Genomic DNA, 27,329 nt, shown 5'->3' on the forward strand with positions numbered 1-27,329 from the left:
TACCTCATTTCTTTGCATTTCTGCTCCCTATTCATTTTCCTCTTTTTTTTTTTTTTTTTTTTTTTTGTCCATGCCATGGGCTTCCGGATCTTAGTTCCCTGACCAGGAATTGAACCCGGGCCCCCAGCAGTGGAAGTGCAGAGTCCTAACCACTGGACCAGTCCTAACCCTGACCAGGAATTCCCCCTCTATTCATTTTCTATTGCCCTTGCAACAAATTATTACAAACTTAGAAGCTTAAGACAGTTTCTATAGACAACATATAGTAGGATCTTGGTTTTCTACCTACTCTGAAAATCTCTTGTAATTGGTCTTCTGCTGTTCAAAGTGATTACTAATAGAGTTGGATTAATATATACCACATCTGTTACTAATTTGTGTTTGTTGCCCTTGCTCTTTGAATTTTTGTCTCACACTCTTTACCTGCTTTATGTGGTTTTCACTGAGTGTTTTATGATTCCATTTTATCTTGTTAGCGTATCAGTTATATTTTTAGCTGTTCCTATAGTTTGCAGTAAACATCGACAACTAATCCAAGTCCACTTTCAAGTAACGCCTTTTCCACTTCATGTAGTGTACCTCATAATAATAAAATAATCCCAATTCTTCCCTCTAATCCCTTGTATTATTGATGTTATTCATTTCACTTATATAAAAGCATAAGCATACACACACACACACACAAGACATGCATACAGATAAGCATACATAATAGAATATGTTGTTGGTATTACTACTTCAAATTGTTATCTGTTAGATCAATTAAGAACAAGAAAAATTATATTTTATTTTTCCTTCATTTATTACTTCTTCACTGCTCTTCTTTATGTAGATTGGACTTTTTGACCTATATCATTTTGTCATCTCTAAAGTTTTTTAACATTTCTTGCAAGGCAGGTGCTATGGTCTGAATGTTTGTGTTGTCCCTCCAAAACCTCTGTTGAAAGAATAACCCCCAAAGATGCTAGTATTAGGAGGTGGGGACTTTGAGAGATGCTTCAGTCATAAGGTGATAGAGCCCTCATGGGTGGAATTAGTCCCTTTATAAAAGACGCTCCAGAGAGGCCCCTAGCTCCTTCTATCACATGAGGACACAGCAAGAAACCACCTACTATGAACCAGGAAGAGGGTTCCCACCAGAGAACTCGACCATGCTGGAACCTGTACTCCACAGCCACCAAACCTATGAGAAAAAAATGTTTATTTTTTTTTATAAACTAACAAGTCAGGCTTTCCTGGTGGCACAGTGGTTGAGAGTCCACCTGCCGATGCAGGGGACATGAGTTCATGTCCCGGTCCAGGACAATCCCACATGCCGCGGAGCAGCTGGGCCCATGAACCATGGCCGCTGAGCCTGCGCGTCCGGAGCCTGTGCTCCGCGACGGGAGAGGCCACAGCAGTAAGAGGCCTGCGTACCGCAAAAAAACAAAACAAACAAACAAACAAACTAACAAGTCTGTGGTTTTTTGTTATAGTATCCCAAATGGACTAAGACAGTAGGTTTACTGAGAACAAATTCCCTCAGTTTTTGTCTTTGAAAGGCTTTGGTTTCCCTGCATTACTGAAGGATAATTTTGATGGTACAGAATTCAAGGTTGACTTATTTTTCATCTCAGCACTTTAAATATTTCACACCTCTCCTTGTTGCATGGTTTCTGAGGAAATATTGGATATAATTCTTAACTTCATTCCTCAATGAGTATTTTCCCCCTCTGGCTTCTTTTAGGATTTTTTAAATCTTTGATTTCCTGTAATTTCAAAATTATGTCTACATGTCATTTTTTGGCATTTATCCTGCTTAGTACTAAGGTTCCTGGATCTGTGCTTCCTTGTCTGACATTAATTTCTTCCTTAACTAAGTATCTTGGACAACCTAATTGCTACTGAGATTGAGTCTCTAATTTGCTCCAAAGACTTAATCTCTGGGCTTCCCTGGTGGTGCAGTGGTTAAGAACCTGCCTGGCAATGCAGGGGATGGGTTCGAGCCCTTGTCCGGGAAGATTCCACATGCCACGGAGCAACTAAGCCCGTGCACCACAACTACTGAGCCTGCACTCTAGATCCCACGTGCCACAACTACTGAAGCCTGCGCACCTAGAACCCGTGCTCCACAAGAGAAGCCACCGCAATGAGAAGCCCGTGCACCGCAACAAAGAGTAGCCCCCACTCACCGCAACTAGAGAAAGCCCGCATGAAGCAATGAAGACCCAATGCAGCCAAAAATAAATAAATAAATTTATTTTAATAAAAAAAGACTTAATCTCTGATTCTTGCCTCAAAGGTTGAGCCTTGATTTTTCCACTTCATTGAGGAAATCCCTGGCCTTTACACCAGGCAGGTGGGGCAGAAGGTGGGGAGTTGCCAGCAGGTCAACAAGCCTGCATCCTGCCTGCACTGTCACGCATTGCTCAGGGACCTCCAATGGCAAGAGGGATCAAGAACTCTGGGCAGGGCATCGCCTTAGGGATGAACAATGGAAACTTTAGGGTCCTTCCTAAATCTCCTTGGCAGACGCCAACACCTTTAGGTGTCTCCGGGGTCCTCAGGCCACCACTGCCCTCCTGCCACCCCCACTCTGTGCCGTACATGGCTCACCCCTTCCCCGCTGTCCTGAAATGCCACCTCAGATCAAACATGGCCGGTGGCATGGAGCATGTGGGCCTGAGTAAAAGGCCTCACCAGGTTGGGAACCTTCCCCCATGGTCACCGGCAGGACCTTCCACCTGGTGTTCCTGGGCACGAGTCCTTCTGAGAAGCCTCACCAGGGATGGAGAGACCCACAGTGACCCCACCAACCAATTGGGATGTCTGGAAAAGCAGCCCCAAGTGGTGGTGAACTCCATGAAGGGTAAATACCTATTGGAGACCATCAGTCAATAATTACAGAAAGGGAAAGATAAAAGGAACTTTGAAGAGTGTTCAGAGAGTGAAAACCCCTTATAATGAACAAGATGCTAAGTTTAGTTTTCCACCCAACATCCAGGGGACCCAAGTAGAATTTTTCAGCTCCTTCTCTGAGAACATCCCACTTTCATAGTGGGAGAATTTATACCTTGGAAATTGGCAAAAGCTACAAAGCAGGGCTAGATTTATTGTTTTACACAATGCCCAGACTTAAGTGATGGAAACAGGGATAATTAATTTTAAAAAATTAGACAAATGATATGATCAGGAATTGTACAAAAGACATACAGGGACTTCTCTGGTGGCACAGTGGTTAAGAATCCACCTGCCAATGTGGGGACACCAATTCGATCCATAGTCTGGGAAGATCCCACATGCCACGGAGCAGGTAAGCCCATGTGCCACAACTACTGAGCCTGTGCTCTAGAGCCTGTGAGCCACAACTACTGAAGCCCACATACCTAGAGCCCAAGCTCCGCAACAAGAGAAGTCACCGCAATGAGACGCCTGCATACCACAACGAAGAGTAGACCCTGCTCGCCACATCTAGAGAAAGCCTGCGCACAGCAACTAAGACCCATGCAGCCAAAAATAAATAAATAAGAAGATATACAGCATTAAAAATGCTAAAAATCACAAATCTTGGGCTTCCCTGGTGGCACAGTGGTTTAGAGTCTGCCTGCCGATGCAGGGGACACGGGTTCATGCCCCAGTCTGGGAAGATCCCACATGCCGTGGAGCAGTTGGGCCCGTGAGCCATGGCTGCTGGGCCTGCACATCCAGAGCCTGTGCTCTGCAACAGGAGAGACCACAACAGTGAGAGGCTCGTGTACCACACACACAAAAAAAATCACAAATCTTTAGGGTAATGCAATTAAAACCAATTAAAACCTCGCTGAGATAGCACTACTCACTTATTAAAAGGGCTGACATTAACGATTGGCATGGATGTTGAGAAACTGGAACTCTCCTACAGTTTTGATGGGAATGAAAATGGGAAGTCATTTTAGACCAGTTTCTTAGTTTCATCAGGAGTTACACGTTCATCTACCCAGTGATTCAGACACTGCACTGAGTTATCAATAAAAGATAAAAGAAACATAATCCACATAAAGAACTGATGCAAATGTTTGTAGCAGCTTTATTTTCAAGAGTGAAAACCTAGAAATAACCTAAATGCCCATAAAAAGATGAATGGGTAAACTAACAGTGGTACATCCAAATAAGAATGCTACTCATCAAAAAATAAAGAGATGAGCTATTCGTTTATATCACTGATGAATCTCAAATAATTATGAAACAAAGGAACTCAGAAGAAAAACCCAGTAAACAGCTTATGATTCCAATTAGATAAATTCAAAAAAAAAGCAAAGGTATCTATTCTAAGGAAAAGTACATCAGTGATTACCTGGAGAGGTGGGAAGGGCAAGGAGAGATAATAATAGGTCATGAGGTAAATATGGGCAGTATCAGAACTCTGATGATGGTTTTGAGATTCATACCTAGGTGAAAACTTATTAACTTGTAATACTTCAAACATATGCAGTTTAGTACATGTAAATTATACTTTAATATAGATTTAAAGATTGTCTCAAGATGAAAAAATCTGTATGTCTCACTCCCTTTGGAAAATAGGTTTGGCAACCATATACTGAATCCACTAATGCTCTCCTTGTGCTCTCTGGGGATCAGTCTTCCCTCAGTGATAGCAAATATGAAGAGCAATGAAGTACATTTCTACCTGAGTCAACAGGCATGCTGCCTAGATCACAAGAGCTACATCCCCTTTTCTCTTCCTTTCCTGCCTCTGCAGTAAGGGTCTTGAAGTGAAATTCACTAGAATCAGTGTATAAACTGATCCTGCACAGTCAATGTCACAGAATCTGGATACACTTTTAGAAGAGGTACATTCCATCTAGTTGGCTGCAATGTCCCCCACTCCCTACTAAACCAGAGTTTCTGTACCAATTATGGTTTCCCCTGGACCCAATGGTCTTACAAATAGCAACATTAGCTCAAAGAATTGTGGACATTGGGAAATATAGTTCTCTGTAGACTTGGAGGAATACACACTCTCCAACAGTGCCTCAATACCCTATAATCTCTAATTTGAGTAAGGGAAAAAAATTCATGCCCTCAGAAGCACTTGAGGTGAGATTCAATTCAGACCAATGGCCCCTCAGTTTTCTCCACTGCCTCTGTACTGAACAAGGAAATTGCACATTCCCTGTACATCTATGCCTTTCTCTCATGTAAACTCTCCAATCCTCAGAAGGATTTGCTCATAAAAGATTTCCCACATTTAGGGCACTCTTAAGGCCTTTCTCTAGTGTGACCTCTCTCATGACAACGCAGTTTGGAGGTGTTAATAAAAGATTTCCCACATTCACTGCACTTAAAAGGCCTTTCTCCACTGTGAACTCTCTGATGATAATTGAGGGTGGAGCTATGAGTAAAAGATTTACCACATTCAGTGCACTTATAAGGTCTTTCTCCAGTGTGAGCTCTCTGGTGTATAATGAGGAGATTTCTTTGGACAAATGATTTCCCACAATCACTACACTCATAAGGCCTTTCTCCAGTGTGAGCACTCTGATGATAACGAAGGCTAGAGCTGCTGGTAAAGGATTTCCCACATTCACTGCACTCATAAGGTTTCTTTCCACTGTGAGTACTCTGATGATAATGAAGGTTAGAGTTGCTAGTAAAGGATTTCCCACATTCACTGCACTCATAAGGCTTCTCTCCAGTGTGATTTCTCAGATGTACACGGAGATGGTTATTAGCGGTAAAAGATTTCCCACATTTGGTGCATTTGTAAGGCTTTTCTCCAGTATGAGTTCTACGATGATAACGGAGGGTAGAGCTAGCGGTATAAGATTTCCCACATTCACTGCACTTATAAGGCTTCTCTCCAGTGTGATTTCTCTGATGAACACGGAAGAGGTAATTAGTAATAAAAGATTTCCCACATTCAGTGCATTTGTAAGGCCTTTCTCCTGTGTGAATTCTCTGGTGTTCAATAAGCCCACACTTACTCTGAAAAGGTTTCCCACACTCACTACATCCATAAAGACCTTCTGTGTGAACTTTCTGGTGTTGAATGAAGCTATTCCTAAGGGTAAAGGATTTCCCACATTTGCTACACTTATAAGGCTTTTCTCCAGAATGAAATCTATAATGATTACACAGATAATAGACAGAAGTAAAGGATTTCCCACATTCACTGCACTCATAAGGTCTTTCTCCTCTGTGAACTCTCTGATGATAACAGAGGTTGGAGCTAGTTTTAAAAGCCTTCCCACATTTACTGCACTTATAAGGCCTTTCTCCTGTGTGTAATCTCTGATGATATCTGAGGGCAGACCCAGACATAAAACATTTCCCACAGTCATTGCACTCATAAGGCCTCTCTCCAGAATGAATTCTCTGATGATAACGGAGGGTACTGCTACTGGTAAAGGATTTCCCGCATTCGCTGCACCTTACACAAGGCCTTTCTCCAGAATGAACCCCCAGATGATAACAAAAGTTGGATTTAGAGGTAAAAGATTTCCCACATTCACTGCACGTAAAAGGCCATTCACTAGAATGAATTTTCTGATGGTAACGAAGAATAGCAGGAGTAATAAAAGTTTTCCCACATTCACTGCACTCATAAGGCCTTTCTCCAGTGTGAGTGCTTTGATGATAATGGAGGTTAGAGCTACTGGTAAAACATTTCCCACATTCACTGCACTCATAAGGCCTTTCTCCAGTGTGAACTCTTAGATGATAATGGAAGTTAGAGTTAGTGGTAAAAGATTTCCCACATTCGGTGCACTCATATGGTTTTTCTCCTGTGTGAGATCTCTGATGATATCTGAGGGCAGCCCTAGAGACAAAAGATTTCTCACATTCACTGCACTCATAAGGCCTTTCTCCTGTGTGATATCTATGATGAGAAATGAATGCAGACCTAGACATAAAAGATTTCCCACATTCACTGCACTCATAAGGCCTTTCTCCAGAATGAACTCTCTGATGATATCGGAAAGCATTGGTAGAGGTATAAGACTTTCCACATTCAGTGCATTTATAAGGCTTTTCTCCCGTGTGAGATCTCTGATGAGAACGGAGGGTGCGGTTAGTGGTAAAGGACTTCCCACATTCACTGCACTCATAAGGCCTTTCTCCTGTGTGAGATCTCTGATGATAAATGAGGGCAGACCTACAGGTAAAAGATTTCACACAGTCACTACACTTATAAAACCTTTCTCCAGAAAATACTCTCTTATGTCGAATGAACACAGAGCTATGGGAAAAAGACTTTGCACAGTCGCTGCACACAGAACTGTTTTCTCCACTGTGCAATCTCTGGGGATATATGAGGACACATTTTTGAGTTAAGGATTTCCCACATTTGCTGCACTTGTCCTGTCCTGAACCAGTATAAATTTTTCGATGTTGACTGATGGTTGAGCTTTGTCTAAAGGATTTGTCACTTCTGCTAAACACATGAAGCCTTTCTCTAGTGTGTACTCTCAGGTGCATAACAAATGCGGATTTGTACCTGAATGTTTTCCCACATTCACTGCACACAAAACATTGTCTTTCAGTGTAGACACACCAGTCCTGAACAAGTGTGTGTTTGGGGCTGAGGGCTTTCTTGCATTCTCCCCAGGTGTGATGATTTTTCCTGCCTTGTGAAGTTGACCCACACTGGGTGATTTTGCTTGGCTTCTCCACAGTATGAGTGGTCTGCTGCTGCAGATGTCCCACGCTGGCCCGGATCTTCCTAGAAGTAAGAGGCTTCTGTGACACTTGGAATCTGTGGCTCCTGAAAAATGAAGCCCTGTGTACAATGCTATTCAAAGGCATATAAAATGTTGTTGCACATGCTCCACATCTCAACAGTTTATGGCTGTGTTGTGTTCCCTGATGCTCGGCCAACTGGAAAATGTCTCTCAAGACTGGACCACACATCTCACAGGGGTGTGTCTTCTGGGAAAATGGAGCTGCCTTAGGAGACCCAGCCTGTGACACTCCTACAGGAACAGTTTCTTCACAGGATGTCTCCTCACCTTCTGCTCCACAGCAGCAACCTGAATGCAAAGAAACACTCTTGAAGTACACGTTGACTCCAGAGAGGGAGCAAACTCACCACAAATGTGCAGCTATCTCATCTAAGAATGAATCTTTTCAAGCAAATGAGATACTTTTCAAGACTAGGGAGCTGGAAATCAGTTTAAGCAGAAGCTGCTGTGCATTCCTGGGTCCTCACAATATGAAAATGGTAGAGACCTCAACAGGGGAAAGATACAAAAATAGGGTGTGACATAAGGAAGAGAAGCAGGGTCTAGGGCTTGTTTCTCTGACCACAGCTTCCTGCAGGACCTTTTCTACTGCTGATGTGAAGCACAGTAGAAGGGTGTGATCAAGGCCATGAAAACACAATCACAACAGATTATGTGCTTTTCGAGGTCAATTTAAGCATATGTTCACACATCTCACAGCAGAACATATGAAAGGCAAGGTTACAGAGTAATAGAGAAAGGGTGGTGAGAGAAATGTGTGAGATGTGGAGTTCAGAGAGGTAGAGATTTTCACTTGGCTGGAAATCACAGTAGAAATGACAAAGTAGTTGAACTGACAGGTTGGCAAAGGGTCAAAGGTGGAGGCATAAAGGTAGAAATGTGGTGTGGACACTGGCAATGGCACCAAAATTCTCGTTGAACAAGGACAGGTTCCTGGTATAGTCTTTGTTGTTTTTTTAAAAAAAGATTATATATATATATATATATATATATATATATATATATATATGCTGATTGGCTGCATTGGGTCTTCATTGCTGCACACAGCCTTTTTCTCTAGTTGCGGTGAGTGAGGGTTGCTCTTGGTTGCGGTGCGCAGGCTTCTCATTACAGTGGCTTCTCTTGTTGCGGAGCATGGGCTCTAGGCACATGTGATTCAGTAGTTGTGGTGCACAGGCTCAGTAATTGTGGCTCGTGGGCTCTACACTGCAGACTCAGTAGTTGTGACGCACAGGCTTAGCTGCTTTGTAGCATGTGGGATCTTCCTGGACCAGGGCTGAAACCTGTGTCCCCTGCATTGACACGTGGAATTTTTTTTTTTTTTTTTTTGCAGTACATGGGCCTCCCATCACCGCAGACCCTCACGTCATGGAGCACAGGCTCCGGACACGCAGGCCTAGCAGCCAGGGCCCATGGGCCCAGCCGCTCTGCAGCATGTGGGATCCCCCCGGACCGGGGCACGAACCCACATCCCCTGCATCAACAGGCGGACTCCCAACCACTGCACCACGAGGGAAGCCTAACAGGCGGATTTTTAACCACTGCACCACCAGGGAAGTCCCTGGGTTCCTGGTATATTCTTAACACGGCCCTTATGTCACACCCTCCCCAGCTGTAATTCACCAGAACCAGGCCAACTCTGAGCCCACCTTGCCATGGCTAGAGTCATGTCCATCCCATGATTCACAAAGGACTCTTCTAAGAGTCCTTTACCTTACTTTGCCCTAAGCCCTAACTGTGCAAGTACCTGGAACCAAGCACTGAAAGAAAAAGAACAAGTGAATGGCCAGCACTGTCCCAGAGCAACTCAGCACACAGCAGACCCAGGAAAGAGCACAAGGTGAGTGACGTCAACAAAACAGTAGAATAGGAGATACCGCCCTTCACCACCAGTTAAACAGTTATTCATGAAGGAAATTAATTAGCCCTGGAAGGCTCGAGAGTCCAATTAAGAACACACTACAACAGAGTGGAGCATAAAAAAAAGGAGTATGCACACAGAAAGGATTTCTGGAGAGACTGTCTTAGCAGAGACATCTGGAGATGACTAGGAAATGGAGGCCAGGCTATCACTGGGCTACCTCTATCAGCCACAGGTTGGGTGCTATTGCAGTCCCAAGTGGCCTGCGCTGCAGAAGACCCCAGTTGCCTGCTCTACAGTGGACACTGGAGCTTTCGCCACTGAGTTATCCAACAACCATGACCATAGTGGATGCCCTGGTGAGTATGAAACTACTGGGCCACCCCTCAGTTGGACCTGCTGTACCAATCCAGGATCAGGGCTGCCACACCCCCCAACCCTGTACATGTCCTGGAACCAGAGGTGCTGCACCTGCTGTGTGTGTCGGCATTCCAGACCCTGACTCCACAGCTACACCATGTACTCCAGTGTGTCAGGCACTGGAGACAAATTCACTATAGACAAGCCAGCTCCACAGACCCACAGCCACCATCTACATGTGCAGCCAGACACAGACTCCATAGCTGCTCCCTGCATAGTCACACATCACAAACCAAAGCCAAGGGCTTCCCTGGTGGTACAGTGCTTAAGAATCTGCCTACCAATGCAGGAGACATGGGTTCGAACTCTGATCCAGGAAGATCCCACATGCCATGGAGCAACTAAGCCCATGCACCACAACTACTGAGCCTGCACTCTAGAGCCCACAAGCCACAACTATAGAGCCCACGTACCACAACTACTGAAGCCTGCGCACCTAGAGCCCGTGCTCCACCACAAGAGAAGCCACCACAATGAGAAGCCTGCTCACTGCAACGAAAAGTAGTCCCTGCTCACCACGACTAGAGAAAGCCTGCCCACAGCAACGAAGACCCAAGGCAGCCAAAAATATAAATAAAATAAAAATAATAATAAAAAAACCAAAGTCAAGGCTGCTGAAGGCTATCCAGTGACCCAGACTCCAGAACCACTGTCGCTCCACAAGTGCCTGTACACAACATCCCAGTTCTGTGGATGCTCAACAGGTACCCACATACTAGACACCAGTGCCACTACAACCAATAGGGTTCCCAAGAGCCGACTGGGCACCAGGAGGGATCCCCTTGCCCACAAAGTACTCCATAGGAGAAAAAGAGATCAGGAATTCCTCAGCAGCCTTCTCCACCAAATTTGGACACCCTCAGCCTGGTTGATTGAGGACTCCTGATATCTTTGCTGACACTGACTTCAGGTGAAGAAGCTGCACAGAGACCAACACAGCTGGACCTTCCCTGGAGCCAGAATGACCACAGCCCAATGTTGCACTCACCATCAGTGGAGGTCTTTCCCCACCAACACTGTAATGCGAAGGGAAAAAATGACTACACCATCAAATCAGCAGACATAAATGCAAGGCTACAGGAAACACAAAAAATCAATGAAACATGAAACCAATACAGAAATACCATAATTTATCAGAAACCACACCCAAGGAAATAGAGATCTACAAACGGTCAAAGAATTCAAAATTATTGTTTGAACAAAGTTCAGTGAAGCAACAAAACACAGATAGACAATTCGACAAAGTAAGGTAAACAATACACAAAGAAAACAAGTTGCTCAACAAAAAGACAGAAATGAAAAAGAACAAAACTGACTGGCCGAGGGTGCACTGAGAGACAGTCCCTGGCTGCCACACCTAAGAGCTGCAGGGGACAGGTTCACCTTTATCCAGTTGCCTATAAGTACCAGCACCCACTAGGCTCATGAACGTTGGCTGAGAGGAACAAAAGGATGGAGAAATCACCCCACACTTTCAACCAATGATACTGCAGTTTCTAGCATGCCCACTCTCCGAAAAGACACTCAGATGTGAAGAATCAACAGATGAATGGATAAATGAATATGTGGGAATTGCCTATCAAACCATTGATGGGATTTTTTTTACTTTTTTTATTGGAGTATAATTGCTTTACAATGTTGTATTAGTTTCTGCTGTACAATAAAGTGAATCAGCTATATCTATACCTATATACCCTCCCTCTTGGACCTCCCTCCCAACCCCCCATCCCACCCATCTAGGTCGTCATAAAGCACTGAGCTGAGCTTCCTGTGTTTTATAGCATGTTCCCACTAGCTATCTATTTTATGCACATAGTATATATATGTCAATCTTAATCACCCAATTCATCCCACCCTCCCCTTCCCCCCAGTGTCCACATGTCCATTCTCTACGTCTACCTCTCTTTTCCTGTCCTGCAAATAGGTTCATCTGTACCCATTGATGGAATTATTAATGTGATACCACAGGCAGCTAAGAAGACACATCAAAATAAAAAGAAATGGAGCAATACCAGATCATTATATATATGATCACACACATACATATACATACAGACACACAACAAATAAATCCTCTTAATACCAGTAGGGTGTCAACTAATATGTGGTAAGGAAGACTGTCTCTACACTGACTGGCCTTATTGCACTGGTTTTTCAGCAGGACAATTCTATTCGGTTTCTGAAAGAAAACTTCCTACAGCAATGAAATAGCACAACCACCTTGTGTTTTAACAGTCTGATCTTACCCATTACCAGAACAGTTTATGTGTTCTTACACCTTTGGACTTGTATGGGTATTAAAATCTTCAAGAATAATGAAAGCAACCAGAACCAAAATGGTATATATATGAAGTATATGCCTTAGGCATCTATTTTGTGACTAGATGGAAACTAGACGGAAATATTGAAGACACTTTTAAAAAAATTTATACAGCAAGTTGTTATTAATCTATTTTATACATATTAGTGTATATATGTCAATCCCAATCTCCCAATTCATCCCACCACCACCCCCTGCACTTTCCTCCCTTTGTGACCATACATATATATTAACTCATATATGTGGAATCTAGAAAAATGGTACAGATGAACAGGTCTGCAAGGCAGAAATAAAGACACAGATGAAGAGAACAAAAGTATGAAGACCCATTTAAATTGCAGGAAGGATGCTTTGCTTTTGTCAAAGAATTATGAATATAGGCTTAAGCTTCAGAAGTTTCTTTTATTGTACTTTTGTTCTACCTTTGTGTTCTGAATGTTCAAACACAAAATTCTTGTATTAGAAGAGGCATTTCAACAAGTATCTTTTGAGAAAGAGTAGTCCCAATAATCTGATGACTTTATTTCTTGTTTACCTAAAAGTTAGTCATTTGAAAGTTCGTTTAGATTCAAGATCCTTGGTACACTCACATGTTAGGACTGATGAAAATCATTCCAAAAGAGCTATACTGGAATACATGTAGGAAATGCTTTGACTAGTTTAATATAAAACCGTATAATAAAATGGAAATTTCATGTACTTGCAAAAATTCTGAGTTAGTAAATTACTTTCATTTATAGGGCATGAAACCTGTTGGTAAAATTATTTTCATTTGTTGAGCATTAATTGTAATAAAATGATGACACTCTTCCATTTAAAACAAACAAACAAATGAGCCCACAGAAATTTTGGTGCTGAAGAATACAATGAAACAAACAACAAAGCACAATGGAGAGAGTATCAACAGTGAATTTTATCAAGCAAAAGTAAAAATCTAGGAACATGAAAACAGGTGTTTCAATTATCCAGTGAGGGGGAGAAAAAAGGAAAAGAATGAAGTAAAGAAAGCCTATGCGGATTATGAAATATAAAGCAAAACATTATTTGTATTTTTAGAGCCCTTGAAAGATAAGACAGAAAGTGGTAGTAAGCACATTTAAAGAAACAATGGTTGAAAACTTTCTAAATCCAGGAAGAAGAGTAGATGTCCTGATGCTCACAGGTTTGATCAAAGGGAACTTCACTGAAGCACATAAAAAAACTGTCAAAAAGCAACTACAGGGACTTCTCTGGTGGCACAGTGGTTAACACTCCACGTTCCCAATGCAGGGGGCTCAGATTCAATTTCTGGTCAGGGAACTAGATCCCACATACATGCTCCAACCAAGAGTTCACATGCCACAATTAAGGAGCCTGCGTGCCGCGACTCAGAATGCAGCGAGCCACAACTAAGGAGCCTGCCTGTTGCAACTAAGACCCAGCACAACCAAATAAATAAATAAATGTTAAAAAAATAAGCAATTACAGAGAATTCCCTGGTGGTTCAGTGGTTAGGACTCAGCACTTTCACTGCTTGGGCCTGGGTTCAATCCCTGGTCGGGGAACAAAGATCCCACAAGACTTGCAGTGCAGGAAAAAAAAAAAAAGGCAATTACATATTATTCAGTCATTAAAAATTAATGAAATAATGCCATTTGCAGCAACATGGATGAATCTAGAGATTATCATACTAAGTCAGGTAAATCAGAGAAAAAAACAAATATTATGTGATATCACTTACATGTGGAATCTAAAAAAATAATACAAATGAACTTTACATACAAAACAGACACAGACTTACAGACAAAACTTATGGTTACCAAAGGGGGAAGTGAGGGAGGGATAAATCAGGAGTATGGGATTAACAGATGGACACTGGCATATATAAAATAAACAACAAGGATTTACTGTATAGTACAGGGAACCATATTCAATACCTTGTAATCAACTATAATGGAAAAGAATTTTAAAAATAGATATATAGATATATACATATAGATCTATAACCAAATCACTTTGCTATACACCTTAAAAAAAAGCAATCACAAATAGAAAATTTTGAAAGCAAGCCATGCAGCACAGCCAAAAACATAAACAAATAAAATAGGTCTCAAGATATATATATTTTTTAAAGTGAAAAATTTAGAGCAATAAATGCTCATGTTTAGAAAAAGAAAGACCTCAAACAAATTTATGTCTCAAGGAACTAAAGAAAGAACAAATTACACCCAACATTACCTGAAGAAAGGAAATAAGAAATATCAGAGCAGCAATAAATAAAACCAGAAACTAGAAAAAAGAGAAGATAAAGAAACAAGTTCTTTTTTGAAAAGACAAATAATTGACAAGCCATTAGGTACACAAAGAAAAAAGAGAAAAGACTAAAAAATACCAACACCCATTTATGATTAAAAACTCTCCAGAAAGTGGGCATAGAGGGAACCTACCTCAACATAATAAAGGCCATATACGACAACCCCATAGCAAACATCATTCTTAATGGTGAAAAACTGAAAGCATTTCCTCTAAGATGAGGAACAAGACAAGGATGTCCACTTTCGCCACTGTTATTCAACATAGTTTTGGAGGTCCTAGCCACAGCAGTCAGAGAAGAAAAAGAAATAAAAGGAATCCACACTGGAAAAGAAGAAGTAAAGCTGTCACTGTTTGCAGATGACATGATATTATACATAGAGAATCCTAAAGATGCTACCAGAAAACGATTAGAGCTAATCAATGAATGTGATAGAGTAGCAGGATACAAAATTAATGCACAGAAATCTCTTGCATTCCTATACACTAATGATGAAATCTGAAAGAGAAATTAAGGAAACACTCCCAGTTACCATTGCAACAAAAAGAATAAAATACCTAGGAATAAACCTACCTAAGGAGACAATAAAAGACCTGTATGCAGAAAACTATAGGACACTGATGAAAGAAATTAAAGATGATACAAACAGATGGAGAGATACACCATGTTCTTGGATTGGAAGAATCAACATTGTGAAAATGACTATACTACCCAAAGCAATCTACAGTCAAACTACCAATGGCAATTTTCACAGAACTAGAACAAAAAATTTCACAATTTGTATGGAAACACAAAAGACCACGAATAGCCAAAGCAATATTGAGAAAGAAAAATGGAGCTGGAAGAATCAGGCTCCGGGATTTCAGACTATACTACAAAGCTACAGTAATCAAGACAGTATGGTACTGGCACAAAAACAGAAATATTGATCAATGGAACAGGAAAGAAAGCCCAGAGATAAACGCACACCCATATGGTCACCATATATAGATATATTTTTTTACGGTACGTGGGCCTCTCACTGTTGCGGCCTCTCCCGTTGCGGAACACAGGCTCACAGGCCCAGCCGCTCCCCAGCATGTGGGATCTTCCCGGACCGGGGCACGAACTGTGTCCCCTGCATCAGCAGGCAGACTCTCAACCACTGCGCCACCAGGGAAGCCCTGGTCACTTTATTTTTGATAAAGGAGGCAAGAACATACAATGTAGAAAAGACAGCCTCTTCAATAAGTGGTGCTGGGAAAACAGGACAGCTACATGTAAATGAAAGAAATTAGAACACTCCCTAACCCCATACACAAAAATAAACTCAAAATGGATTAAAGTCCTAAATGTAAGGCCAGATACTATAAAACTCTTAGAGGAAAACATAGACAGAACACTCTATGACATAAATCATAGCAAGATCCTTTTTGACCCACCTCCTAGAGAAATGGAAATAAAAACAAAAATAAACAAATGAGACCTAATGAAACTTAAAAGCTTTTGCACAGAAAAGGAAAACATAAACAAGACAAAAAGACAATCCTCAGAATGGGAGAAAATATTTACAAATGAAGCAACTGACAAAGGATTAATCTGCAAAATTTACAAGCAGCTCATGCAGCTCAATATCAAAAGACAAACAACCCAATCCAAAAGTGGACAGAAGATCTAAACAGACACTTCTCCAAAGAAGATATACAAATTGCCAACAAACTCAAGAAAGGATGCTCAACATCACTAATCATTAGAGAAATGCAAATCAAAACTACAATGAGGGGTCTTCCCTGGTGGTGCAGTGGTTAAGAATCTGCCTGACAATGCAGGGGACGCGGGTTCAAGCCCTGGTCTGGGAAGATCCCACGTGCTGCTGAGCAGCTAAGCCTGTGTGCCACAACTACTGAGCCTGCACTCTAGAGCCCATGAGCCACAACTACTGAAGCCCGCGCACCTAGAGCCCATGCTCTGCAACAAGAGAAGCCAACGCAATGAGAAGCCCGCACACCACAATGAAGAGTAGCCCCCACTCGCCGCAACTACAGAAAGCCCCCGTGCAACAACGAAGACCCAATGGAGTCATAAATAAATAAATAATTAAAAAAAAAGAAAAAGCTACAATGAGGTATCACCTCACAGCAGCCAGAATGGCCATCATCAAAAAATCTACACACAATAAATGCTGGAGATGGTGCGGAGAAAAGGGAACTCTCTTGCACTGTTTGCGGGAAAGTAAATTGATACAGTCATTATGGAGAACAGTATGGAGCCTCCTTAAAATACTAAAAATAGAACTACCATACGACCCAGCAATGCCCCTATTGGGCATATACCTTGAGAAAACCATAATTCAAAAAGAATCATGTATCACAATGTTCATTGCATCTCTATTTACAATAGCCAGGACATGGAAGCAAACTCAGTATCCATCAACAGATGAATGGATAAAGAAGATGTGGCACATATATACAATGGAATATTACTCAGCCACAAAAAGAAATGAAACTGAGTTATTTGTAGTGAGATGGATGTACCTAGAGTCTCTCATACAGAGTAAAGTAAGTCAGAAAGAGAAAAACAAATACCGTATGCTAACACATATATATGGAATAATAGTAAAAAAAAGATTCTGAAGAACCCAGGGGCAGGACAGAAAATAAAGACACAGATGTAGAGAATGGACTTAAGGACACGGGGAGTGGGAAGGGTAAGCTGGGACAAAGTGAGAGAATGGTATGGACATATATACACTACCAAATGTAAAATAGATAGCTAGTGGGAAGCAGCCGCATAGCACACGGAGATCAGTTCGGTACTTTGTGACCAGCTAGAGGGGTGGGATAGGGATGGTGGGAGGGAGATGCAAGAGGGAGGAGATATGGGGATATATGTATTTGTATAGCTGACTCACTTTGTTATAAAGCAGAAACACACCATTGTAAAGCAATTATACTCCAAAAAAGATGTAAAAAAAAAATAATAAAATTAATTTTGCAAAAGAAAAATCAGAAATTAAAAACACATTACAACTGATAACACAGAAATGCAACCGATCATTAGAGACTATTATGATGAGTTAAATGCCAACAAACTGCATAACCTAGAAGAAATGAATACAGTCCTATGAACAACCAAGACTGAATCATGAGGGAATTCCCTGTTGGTCCAGTGATGGCATGAAAAAAAAAAAGAAAAAAAAGAAAAAGAAATGAATGGGATGAAAATCCCAGGACCAGATACATTCACTGGTGAATTCTAGAAAACATTTAAAAAGAATTAGCATCAATCCTCCACAAACTTCCAAAATTGAATAGCATCAACAACTTCTGAACTCATTTTATGAGGCCAGCATTACCCTGCTACCCAAGGACACTACATAAAAAATGCAGACCAATATTCATGATGAACACCTAAACAGAAATCCTCAATAAAATACTACCAAACCAAATTCAACAGCACAAGAAAAAGATAATATACCCTAATTAAGTCTGATTTACCCTTGGGTTGCAAGGATGCCTCAAGGTACACAAATCAACGTATGCAATACCCCACCACCCTAGCAAGTAGAGTATAAAATCGTATGATCTTTTCATGATATAAACTCTCAACAAATTCGGTACAGAAGGAACAGACTTCACCATGATATACTCCATATAATATGACAACCCACAGCCTACTTCATATTCATGGTAGAAGCTAAAATCTTGTTCTCTGTAATCAGGAACAAGACAAGGACTGTCACTTTCTGATCACTTTTATTCCACAGGGTACCAAAGTCTACACAGAACAATTAAGCAACAAAAAGAAATAACAGATTTAAATCTGAAAAGCAAAGTCTTCTCTGCAGATGACATGACCTTATGTATAGAAGACCTTAAAGAGTCTCCCACCAAACTGTTAGAATGAATAAGCAGAATCAGAAAGCTGCAGGATACAAAATCAACATACAAAAATCACTCGCATTTCAGCACAGTAACAATGGACTATCTTGAAAGAAACGAAGAAAGCAATCGCAGTAATAGCATCAAGATCAATAAATACTTAGGAAGAAAATTAACCTAGGAGCAGAAAAATGTGTACAATAAAAATTATAAAACACTAATAAAGGAAATTAGAGATGGAAACAAATGAAAATACATCCAATATTCATGGATTGGGAGAATTAGTATTGTTAAAATGGCCATAAGGGAATTCCCTGGCAGTCCAGTGGTTAGGACTCCATGCACTCACTCACTTCCGAGGGCCCAGGTTCAATCTCAGGTTGGGGAACTAAGATTCCCAAAAGCCTGACTTCCCTGGTGGCGCAGTGGTTAAGAATCCGCCTGCCAATGCAGGGAACACGGGTTTGAGCCCTGGTCCGGGAAGATCCCACATCCTGTGGAGCAACTAAGCCCGTGTGCCACAGCTACTGAAGCCCACGTGCCTAGAGCCCATGCTCTGCAAAAAGAGAAGCCACCGCAATAAGAAACCCGAGCGCCACAACGAAGAGTAGCCCCCGCTTGCCGCAACTAGAGAAAGCCCGCATGAAGCAAAGAAAACCCAATGCAGCCAAAAATAAATAAATCAGTCAATAAATTTACAGAATAGCAAGGACTGGGGCTGCAGGAGAGAAGATGACAGTGCAAATACCCCAGCCTTCTACCTACCACAACAACTACACAGACTACTGGGGAAACAAGCTGTCTCTACACCACATGGGTGGACAGAACACGTCCTTCGGGAAGCGGGAGTGAGGGTGAGGCAGGATACAGAGCCTAGCCCAGGTCACTGGGGAGGGTGAGGGTCTTACCCAGCGAGGATATAAGTGCATAGATGTCCAGCGTCACACTGAGGTACAGGCGTCTCTGAGCCTCATCAAGAAGCTTCCACTCCCCCCAGGAGAAGCGCACAGCAACATCCGGAAAGGTCACACCACCCTGTCATGAAGGGGATAGATGAAAGCTTGAACATTCTCCCTCTGAGAACCCACAATCCATCTCCTCATATCTATTCCAGTCATCCTCCACCAGAGCTCCCCACCTGAGAGAGGATGCCAGGTCCTGGTGCAATTGACTCCCTCTGTCTCCTCACAGCCCATTAATCACTTTGTTCAGTCCTCAGCAATAACAGGTAGGGGGCACATAGCCATCTAAGCTCTAGGCTTGACCTGCAATGTCCCGTCCCTCCAGCCAAGCAATTCCCCTGGGGTCTCCCAAATTGTGGGAATCCAGACACAGCCAAATGTCAGCTCATGCTTCACCGGTACAGCCTCAACAGCAGGGCCTGGGGGCCATCAGCTCACACTTCCTCTCCATGTGCACATCATTCTGTAGATGACATTTCTCTCACAATTTCAGACCCTACAGTTGCGCTTCCACAGCACTGCCACATCCATGCACCACACCATAGAATTCTCCCTGAACATACCCACATATTTGGCGCTTGGCATCCAGAGAGGGCTTGAGAAATTCAAACAAGATTCGGTACAGGGCTTCCCTGGTGGCGCAGTGGTTGAGAGTCTGCCTGCCCATGCAGGGGACACGGGTTCGTGCCCCAGTCCGGCAGGGTCCTGCATGCCGCGGAGCGGCTGGGCCCGTGAGCCATGGCCGCTGGGCCTGCGCGTCCGGAGCCTGTGCTCCGCAGCGGGAGAGGCCGCAGCGGTGAGAGGCCCACGTACCGCAAAAAGAAAGAAAGAAAAAAAAAAAAAGATTCGGTACAACCCCAGTCCTCTGATGGATCCAACACCAGAGTAAGCCACAAACGCTGCTTAGAAGATCTCCCCAACTGCCTCTAATCTTTGCTTCATTATTAGCCACCCAGAACCACATGTGAATTTCATATTCCCTCAACTCTCTTCAACTTTTTTTACTGCCAGTTTTGCCCTTTCAGCAGCCACAACACTCTTCTCTGTCTCAACTCAATCTTTGTAAAAACAAAACAAAACAAACAAAAAAACCCAGTCCTAAATATCTCCCTGCCAGTCACAGTGACCAACAAATGACGACATTTGCCGCAGACCATATCCACTAGCAAGCCTCAAACGTCCCACACCCCGTCAAAGCTCACCACAAAATTCTGGAGAAGCCACATAGTAGTAATACTAAATAAGCAACAGACCCAGTCTCACTGCCTTCTTGTCTCAATTACTCCTAAGTCTCCTCAGCTGTCACTCGTCCACTCATCCCATGGAAGCCTCGGCCTCCCGCCAGATCAACCTCTCTCCCATACCGTTCCCACTGCCACTTCTCTACCTCACTTGGGTTTTCAATGCCCAGCAAACCCAACCAGGCCCTGAGCCAGAGAACCACTCCTCAGCACACACCAGTCTTTCTGACCTACTAATACCATGGCCACTATAACCTGCATGCCCCCTAATTGTGAGACAGCTCCACCCTGGTCCACACAGTAGACATCACTTTTGAAAATTTCCATTCCTGAACGCCTTCCCCAGTTTTCCAGACCTGCATGTCCAGCTGCCCACTTGTTGCCTACACTCACTCTTCTCTGAAACATCTCAGACTCTTTAACAGAGCCAAAACAACCTTGTGATATTTCCAAGGAAAATTAACCTGCTGCTGACGTCCCCATCCAGTTGATGAAGTTTTCATCCCTTTGTCTAATAAGGGCCAAAAACCTTCCGGTCATCCATCACTACTTCCTTTCTGTCATCAGCAACACCCACAATTGGCTTGGCCTTTCTCCAAAACTGGATCCAGAACTTATCACACTCCAGGACAGTCACTCTGGTCCATCAACACTCACCTAGGTTATTGCAATTAATCTTCCTGTGTTTCCTGCCTCCCCCCTTACTCCCACAGTTGATCTCTTGTCTGCAACTAGTTGTAGCCTCTTTTGATCTGGGGAAGACCACCTCCCACCTGCGATTCAAACCTCATATTACTTGTATAACAGATAGCCAACTTCTCAAGCAGCAACAGTGCAGGCTTGACTCTGGCCCCACTGCATCTTGCTTCTAACAGAAAGCACAGAGTTGCTGTACCCCGGTCCCGACCTCCAACCTTTCCGTGTATCCTCCTCTCCGCCTGTAACCCTCTTCTACACGCGACCACGCACTATCTGTCGGAAACAGAACTCCACCCACGACCGCCTCACCGTCCTGGACACCGCGGCCGGGGCTGAGGGCAAGTGAGCAGGCGCCCCGCACTGGGGGCTTCAGTGTCTGGTGGGGTGAGGGCGGTGAGGGCCCGGAGGACAAGCGTTTACCTGAGGCGGGTCCCTCAGCGCCGCCGCCATCGGATTCTGTGATCTCAGAGGGCTGGGAGCGGCGTCCCTTATCCCGGGTCTGGCGCGCGGCACCCCGGACTGCATCGCCGAACTTGACACGCCTCTGTGCAGCGGGGACACAGCCTCCTTTCGGACCTTCCCGTTCCCGACCAGCGAGCCAACGAGAGAGACGCCAAAATGAGCGCGACTTGGCTGGCTAGGTGGTGTCCCCTTCCTCCCACACTACGCCGTGAGGACAACAGCCCCGGACAGAGGACGACGGTATCCGAGCACAGTTCCCTGCTCCGCCTGACCCCCCACCAAGCAAAATGATCGCCAGGACAGGATGCCGGAGGTCCCGCCCCTGACGCATGCTCACTCGGGGAAAGCCCTCATCCTGATCCCTCATTGGTTCATGCCTGGTGTCTCTGTGCCTAGGCTCTTCCGGGTAATATCGTTCTCAGAGCTCTGGAGACCTCAGGGAAGGGTGTTCTCCATCCTTACCGCCAGAACGTTGGCTGGGAGGTACCCCGAGGAATGCGGGAGAAATGGTGCTCCTACCCAGAGGGAGGGGCTTTGCTCCTTGTGAAAGGCGTGAAGAGACGTTGTTTTAGACTCCTTGAAGTTCAGCCTGCTCTCAGAGGACAAGTCTATTATTTTAGACGTTTCCAAATTCTATTACTGTGTGGGCAGAGAATTTTGCCCCCCCCCCACCCATTCCACTTCTAAAAGGATCAAGCCAGCCCCCACTGCAGCCGTTCCCCAAAGGTGTGCCCTGAGGGGAAATCAAGATGGAGAAAGGCAGGAAGCACTCTGTAATTTGGACAATGACCCTTAATAGTTAAGATGCATATCTAAGGACGAGTTTCAAGGAAGCCAGATTCTTGCATCTTCTCATACACAGAAAAGCACTGAAATCATTAACTTGAGTTGTCTGTTCTTTGTGATTACCAGCAGTCCCTTAATGTTCGACTACCTGTTTTTTCCAGAAAAAAAAAAAAAGCAAGAAACAAAAAACTCCTCTATATCCTGGATTCTCCCTTACCTCTATGGAGCAGTTCCTCAGAGCGATCTGAAAGGTTGTCTCCAGAGCTATAGTCCTGAGTAAGATCCCTGAAAAAACTAGAAACTATTAGGTTGTGTGTTCCTCTTCAGTCCACAACTGAGGTAAGCGGCACATCGTTCGACAGAGCCATTCAGACATAAATGAGTACATACATAGCTGGAAAATTGATGTTACTGCTCTCCAATACTTGTAGCCTGAAGCATTAGAGTCAGTTTTGTGAGTTTCAGTGTGATTGGTTAAGAACAATAGAAAAGATCCCATTCAGGTCCTGACTGGCAAGAAAGAAGAGGGATATGTTAAAAAACAAACAAACAAACAAAAACTTCAACACCGGGTTTCAGAATCAAAAAAAAAAATCAACTGAGTAAATTTTAAAAATATAATTGGCTTTAGAGATTGGTTCACGAATCAAGCATCATCCCATCTAACGAATGAGTAGAGGGGAGCTCCAAAGGGCTACAGAACAGGAAAGGTTTTTTTAAGGTACAACGAGGAAGTCATCAATAAAAAAGATGATTTAAGGTTTAGGTAACCTACCTTTGGGGAATGGAAAGGGTCTATGTGCCAGGTTACCTCATCTTCCCTTGGGGAGATGGAGAGGCCCCATGTGACAGATTACCTCATTGGTGCCAACCAGAAAATTCTTAACTGACTGGTTAAGGCTACATTCCCAGGGAAAGTTGAAGCTTCAATTAGGTTAGGTATCAAGGCCCAATTTTGTGTCATGGCCTATCATAAGTAACCCATTTTGAGCCTGTGGTTTTCTTTTGAACAAATGGTGGGCCATCCTGAAAAAGATGGACAACAAGGTCTGCTTCTGGTTCCACGCAAAACCTCTCTCTTGCCTGTATAGTTAGGGATTGTCTCACTCATTGAGGAACACTTTTATCCATGTAATACTTTTTATCCATATCCCCAGATACATGCAATTCCTCTTAGGAATCAAACAAAAAGCAACTTAATTGATGCTAGTTTGGGTAATGCACAGAAGGTGTGATTTTTCAGTTGAAGCACATATGCAAAAGGCAGCACGTGAACCCTGAAATAAAAGGGTATCTGAACCCCATGATCTCATCTTTCTGCTAGGAAGTGATGATTATTTCTACAGGCCCTGGTATGACGTTTTGTATGTGGAGTTGAGATTATCTCAGAAAAACAATTGCAAAATGTGCATTTCAGAAAGAAGTTAATAATGTTTATGTAGTTCTTTAAAGACAGTAGCAGAAATAGCTCTAAGGACACATCAGTAAAGGGTGAAAAAATTTCAGACATGTTTAGAAGGAAGCACTGTGAAGTCAAAAATGATAGAATCAAGCTGAGCATGTGATTGTCCTAAACATTAATAATTGTGTGAATTTCATCTCCAAAATGTGATTCTTTCATTCCTGAAAACATGGAGCAATACTACTTTGCAGTGATAGTTAAAGAGGACATTAAGAGTACCTGGAATAGGGACTTCTCTGGCAGTCCATGAGTTCAATCCCTCGTCAGGAACTCAGATCCTGCATGCTGCATGATGCATGGGGAAAAAAAAAGTGCCTGGAATAGTAAAAGTAAGAGAGAAATTGAGGTGTCATGTTTATTCACTGCTCTAACAAATGATCATCGGGCACAAACTGGATTTTCAGGATCTTTTTCTAGGTGCATGTGAGAAATTAAGGCACAAGAGAAACAAAGATCCTGCCTTTGTGCAGTTTCTATTATGTTTAAGAAAACACAAGAAACATGAAATAAGAAATACTAAATTATATAGTATGTTAGAATATGTTGCAATGGAAACAAGGAGAGAAGGCGATTTTCCTGAGCAGAGGGGAGGGGATGTAATATTACACAGAGCAGTAAGGAAGACTCCTTAATAAGAGCACAACTGAGCAAGGATGAGCCCTGTGAGGTTTTATGTTGTTGTTCTATTAAAAGATAAGTGAGGTACATTAAAATTTTGAGGAGATCTTTTGAGCAAACATCAGTTCAAACTGGACAGCCCCAAACCAAACCAAAACTAGGGGAAGACTTTTGCAGAGCAGGAAGGGAAACAAAACAAGGAAATTATTTGATTGCCTCTAGCTTAAGGCATAGCCTTATTTGGGAAAGCCTAGTGGGCTGTTTTTGATCAGTTGTTCTTAAGTTTCTATTTCTTCCCTTGGAGGCATTTACAAGAATTTACTCTGGTTCAGGTTTCCCTTTGCTTACAAGGCTGTTAAAACATTGGAGCCACCTCAGTCTAATGGCTTCCTTGTTTAATTACAGTTCCAAGCAAAAGAAGCAGGTGCTACATGGTTTCAGTGTGTGGGGCTCCCACAGGTGTCCTCAGGAGGTCCAGTCCTTTTAGCCATTGGCCTGCTTGGCTCACTGCAGAGACTCTCACTGGGTGTCCATTAGAAAACTTAACTCTGCTGTTCTCTTAGAGTCTGCATATCTACAGGCCCACAGACTGGGGCTGAGAGGCAGGCAGCCTGGCCTTTCTGAGACAACTTCTCACAGTTTCATCTCTGCACTGACCCTATCCATTAGCATCACCTAGGGACCCATTGGAAATGCTAATTTTCAGTTCAGAACTCAGACCTATTGACAGACACCTTGGAAGAAAGGTCCAAGTACCAGTGTTTTAAGAAGCCTCCAGGGGCAACACACCATTGTAAAGCAATTATACTCGAATAAAGTTGTTAAAAAAAAAAAAGGCGAAGCCTCCAGGGGCTTCCCTCATGGTGGCGCAGTGGTTAAGAATCCACCTGCCAATTCAGGGGACACGGGTTCGAGCCCTGGTCCGGGAAGATCCCACATGCCGCGGAGAAACTAAGCCCGTGAGCCACAACTACTGAACCTGCACTCTAGAGCCTGGGAGCCACAACTACTGAGCCCACGTGCCATAACTACTGAAGCCTGTACGCCTAGAGCCCATGCTCCACAACGAGAGAAGCCACCACAATGAGAAGCCTGTGCACCGCAACAAAGAGTGGCCCTGCTCGCAGTAACTAGAGAAAGCCTGCATGCAGCAACAAAGACCCGATGCAGCCAAAAATAAATAATTAATTTTTAAAAAATTTAAAAAAAAAGAAATCTGGACTTGGTTCATCACTGGTTCCTTCTGAGGCTTTTCTCCTTGGCTTGTAGATAGTGATCTTCCTTTCTTCACATGGTCTTAATTCTGTGCGCATCTGTATCCTCATCTCCTGTTTTTATAAGGGCACCAGTCATATTGCATAAGAGTCCACACTAATTACCTCATTTTAACTTAATTATCTCTTTTTAAAATAAATGTATTTATTTATTTATTTGGCTGCATTGTGTCTTCATTGCTGCGCGCATGGGCTCTCTCTAGTTGCGGTGAGTGGGGGCTACTCTTTGTTGCGATGAGCGGACTTCTCAGGGATTCTCACAGCGGTGGCTTCTCTTGTTGCAGAACATGGGCTCTAGGCACGGGGGCTTCAGTAGTTGTGGCATGCGGGCTCAGTAGTTGTGGCTCGCGGGCTCTAGAGCGTAGGCTCAATGGTTGTGGCGCACAGGCTTAGTTGCTCTGCGGCATGTGGTAACTTCCTGGACCAGGGCTCAAACCTGTGTCTCCTGCATTGGCAGGTGGATTCTTAACCACTGCGCCACCAGGGAAGCCCAACATATGAGGTTTTTTTTTTTTTTTGGCTGCACCATGTCTTAGTTGCGGCACGTGGGATCTTCATTGCTGGTGCGGAATATTCGTTGCAGAATGCGGGATCTTTAGTTGTGGCATGCGGGATTTTTAGTTGCAGCATGCGAACTCTTAGTTGCATGTTAGTTGCGGCATGTGAGATCTAGTTCCTTGACCAGGGATCGAACCCGTGCTCCCTGCATTGGGAGCACAGAGTCTTAGCCACTGGGCCACCAGGGAAGTCCCCAATATAAGTATCAATAAGTATCAATCTTTGTTGATACTTATTGAATTCTAGTGTTGTTTAATTGTCTGAGACTCACTTCCTGGATGGCTCCTCATTACTGTTACATTATTGTAAATTTTAACTGAATTATTAAAAGGATATTCTAAGTTTGTTTCTGAAGCTTATTACAGTCAAGCCATTCAAGATGGCTGCTGAACCCTGGCTTGTTCTTGTTCTCTGTACCTCCCCTGATTGACCAGTCCCTGCTTCACTCACACGGCTATCCAATCCTCTTAATTATAGGACTTAATCAGTAACTGCTTATGTGCTTGCCCCCGGCCTCATCTGCTGGTTTCCCTGGTAACTGTTGAGGCAACCTGACGTCAATTCCTCCTATAAACGGTAGCCTCCTTCTCCCCCAAGTAGCGAAGTTTGCTGCCATGTCCTGCCTGCTATCACAGTGGGATGTTGGTCCAGGACCTTTTACTTCAGTCTTGTTAAGATCCCCTATCCAATAAACTATTGATATCTCTGTCACTGACTCTGGGCTGTCTCTTCAGTCTTGAGGCTGGGAAAGTACAGAGCTTGCAGGCCTGTGGGGTGCAGCCCAACACACAGTAATCTATCTTTGGATGAAGG

At 43.3% G+C, this 27,329-nt stretch overlaps 1 protein-coding gene across 1 annotated transcript; it reads right to left on the reverse strand.

The window, feature by feature from the left end:
• Nucleotides 1-4,129: 4,129 nt before the first annotated feature.
• Nucleotides 4,130-12,231, reverse strand: LOC309836622 (uncharacterized protein; the record flags this gene model as incomplete). Its single annotated transcript, XM_082676731.1, has 2 exons — nt 4,130-7,988; nt 12,228-12,231. 2 exons carry the CDS (start codon nt 12,229-12,231, stop codon nt 5,218-5,220), a joined length of 2,775 nt encoding a protein of 924 aa, XP_082532857.1. The 3' UTR covers nt 4,130-5,217.
• Between the last annotated feature and the right edge of the window lie 15,098 nt (nt 12,232-27,329).

Source organism: Grampus griseus (assembly GCF_964374135.1).
Source record: "Grampus griseus genome assembly, chromosome: 19".
Taxonomy (NCBI): Eukaryota; Metazoa; Chordata; class Mammalia; order Artiodactyla; family Delphinidae; genus Grampus; species Grampus griseus.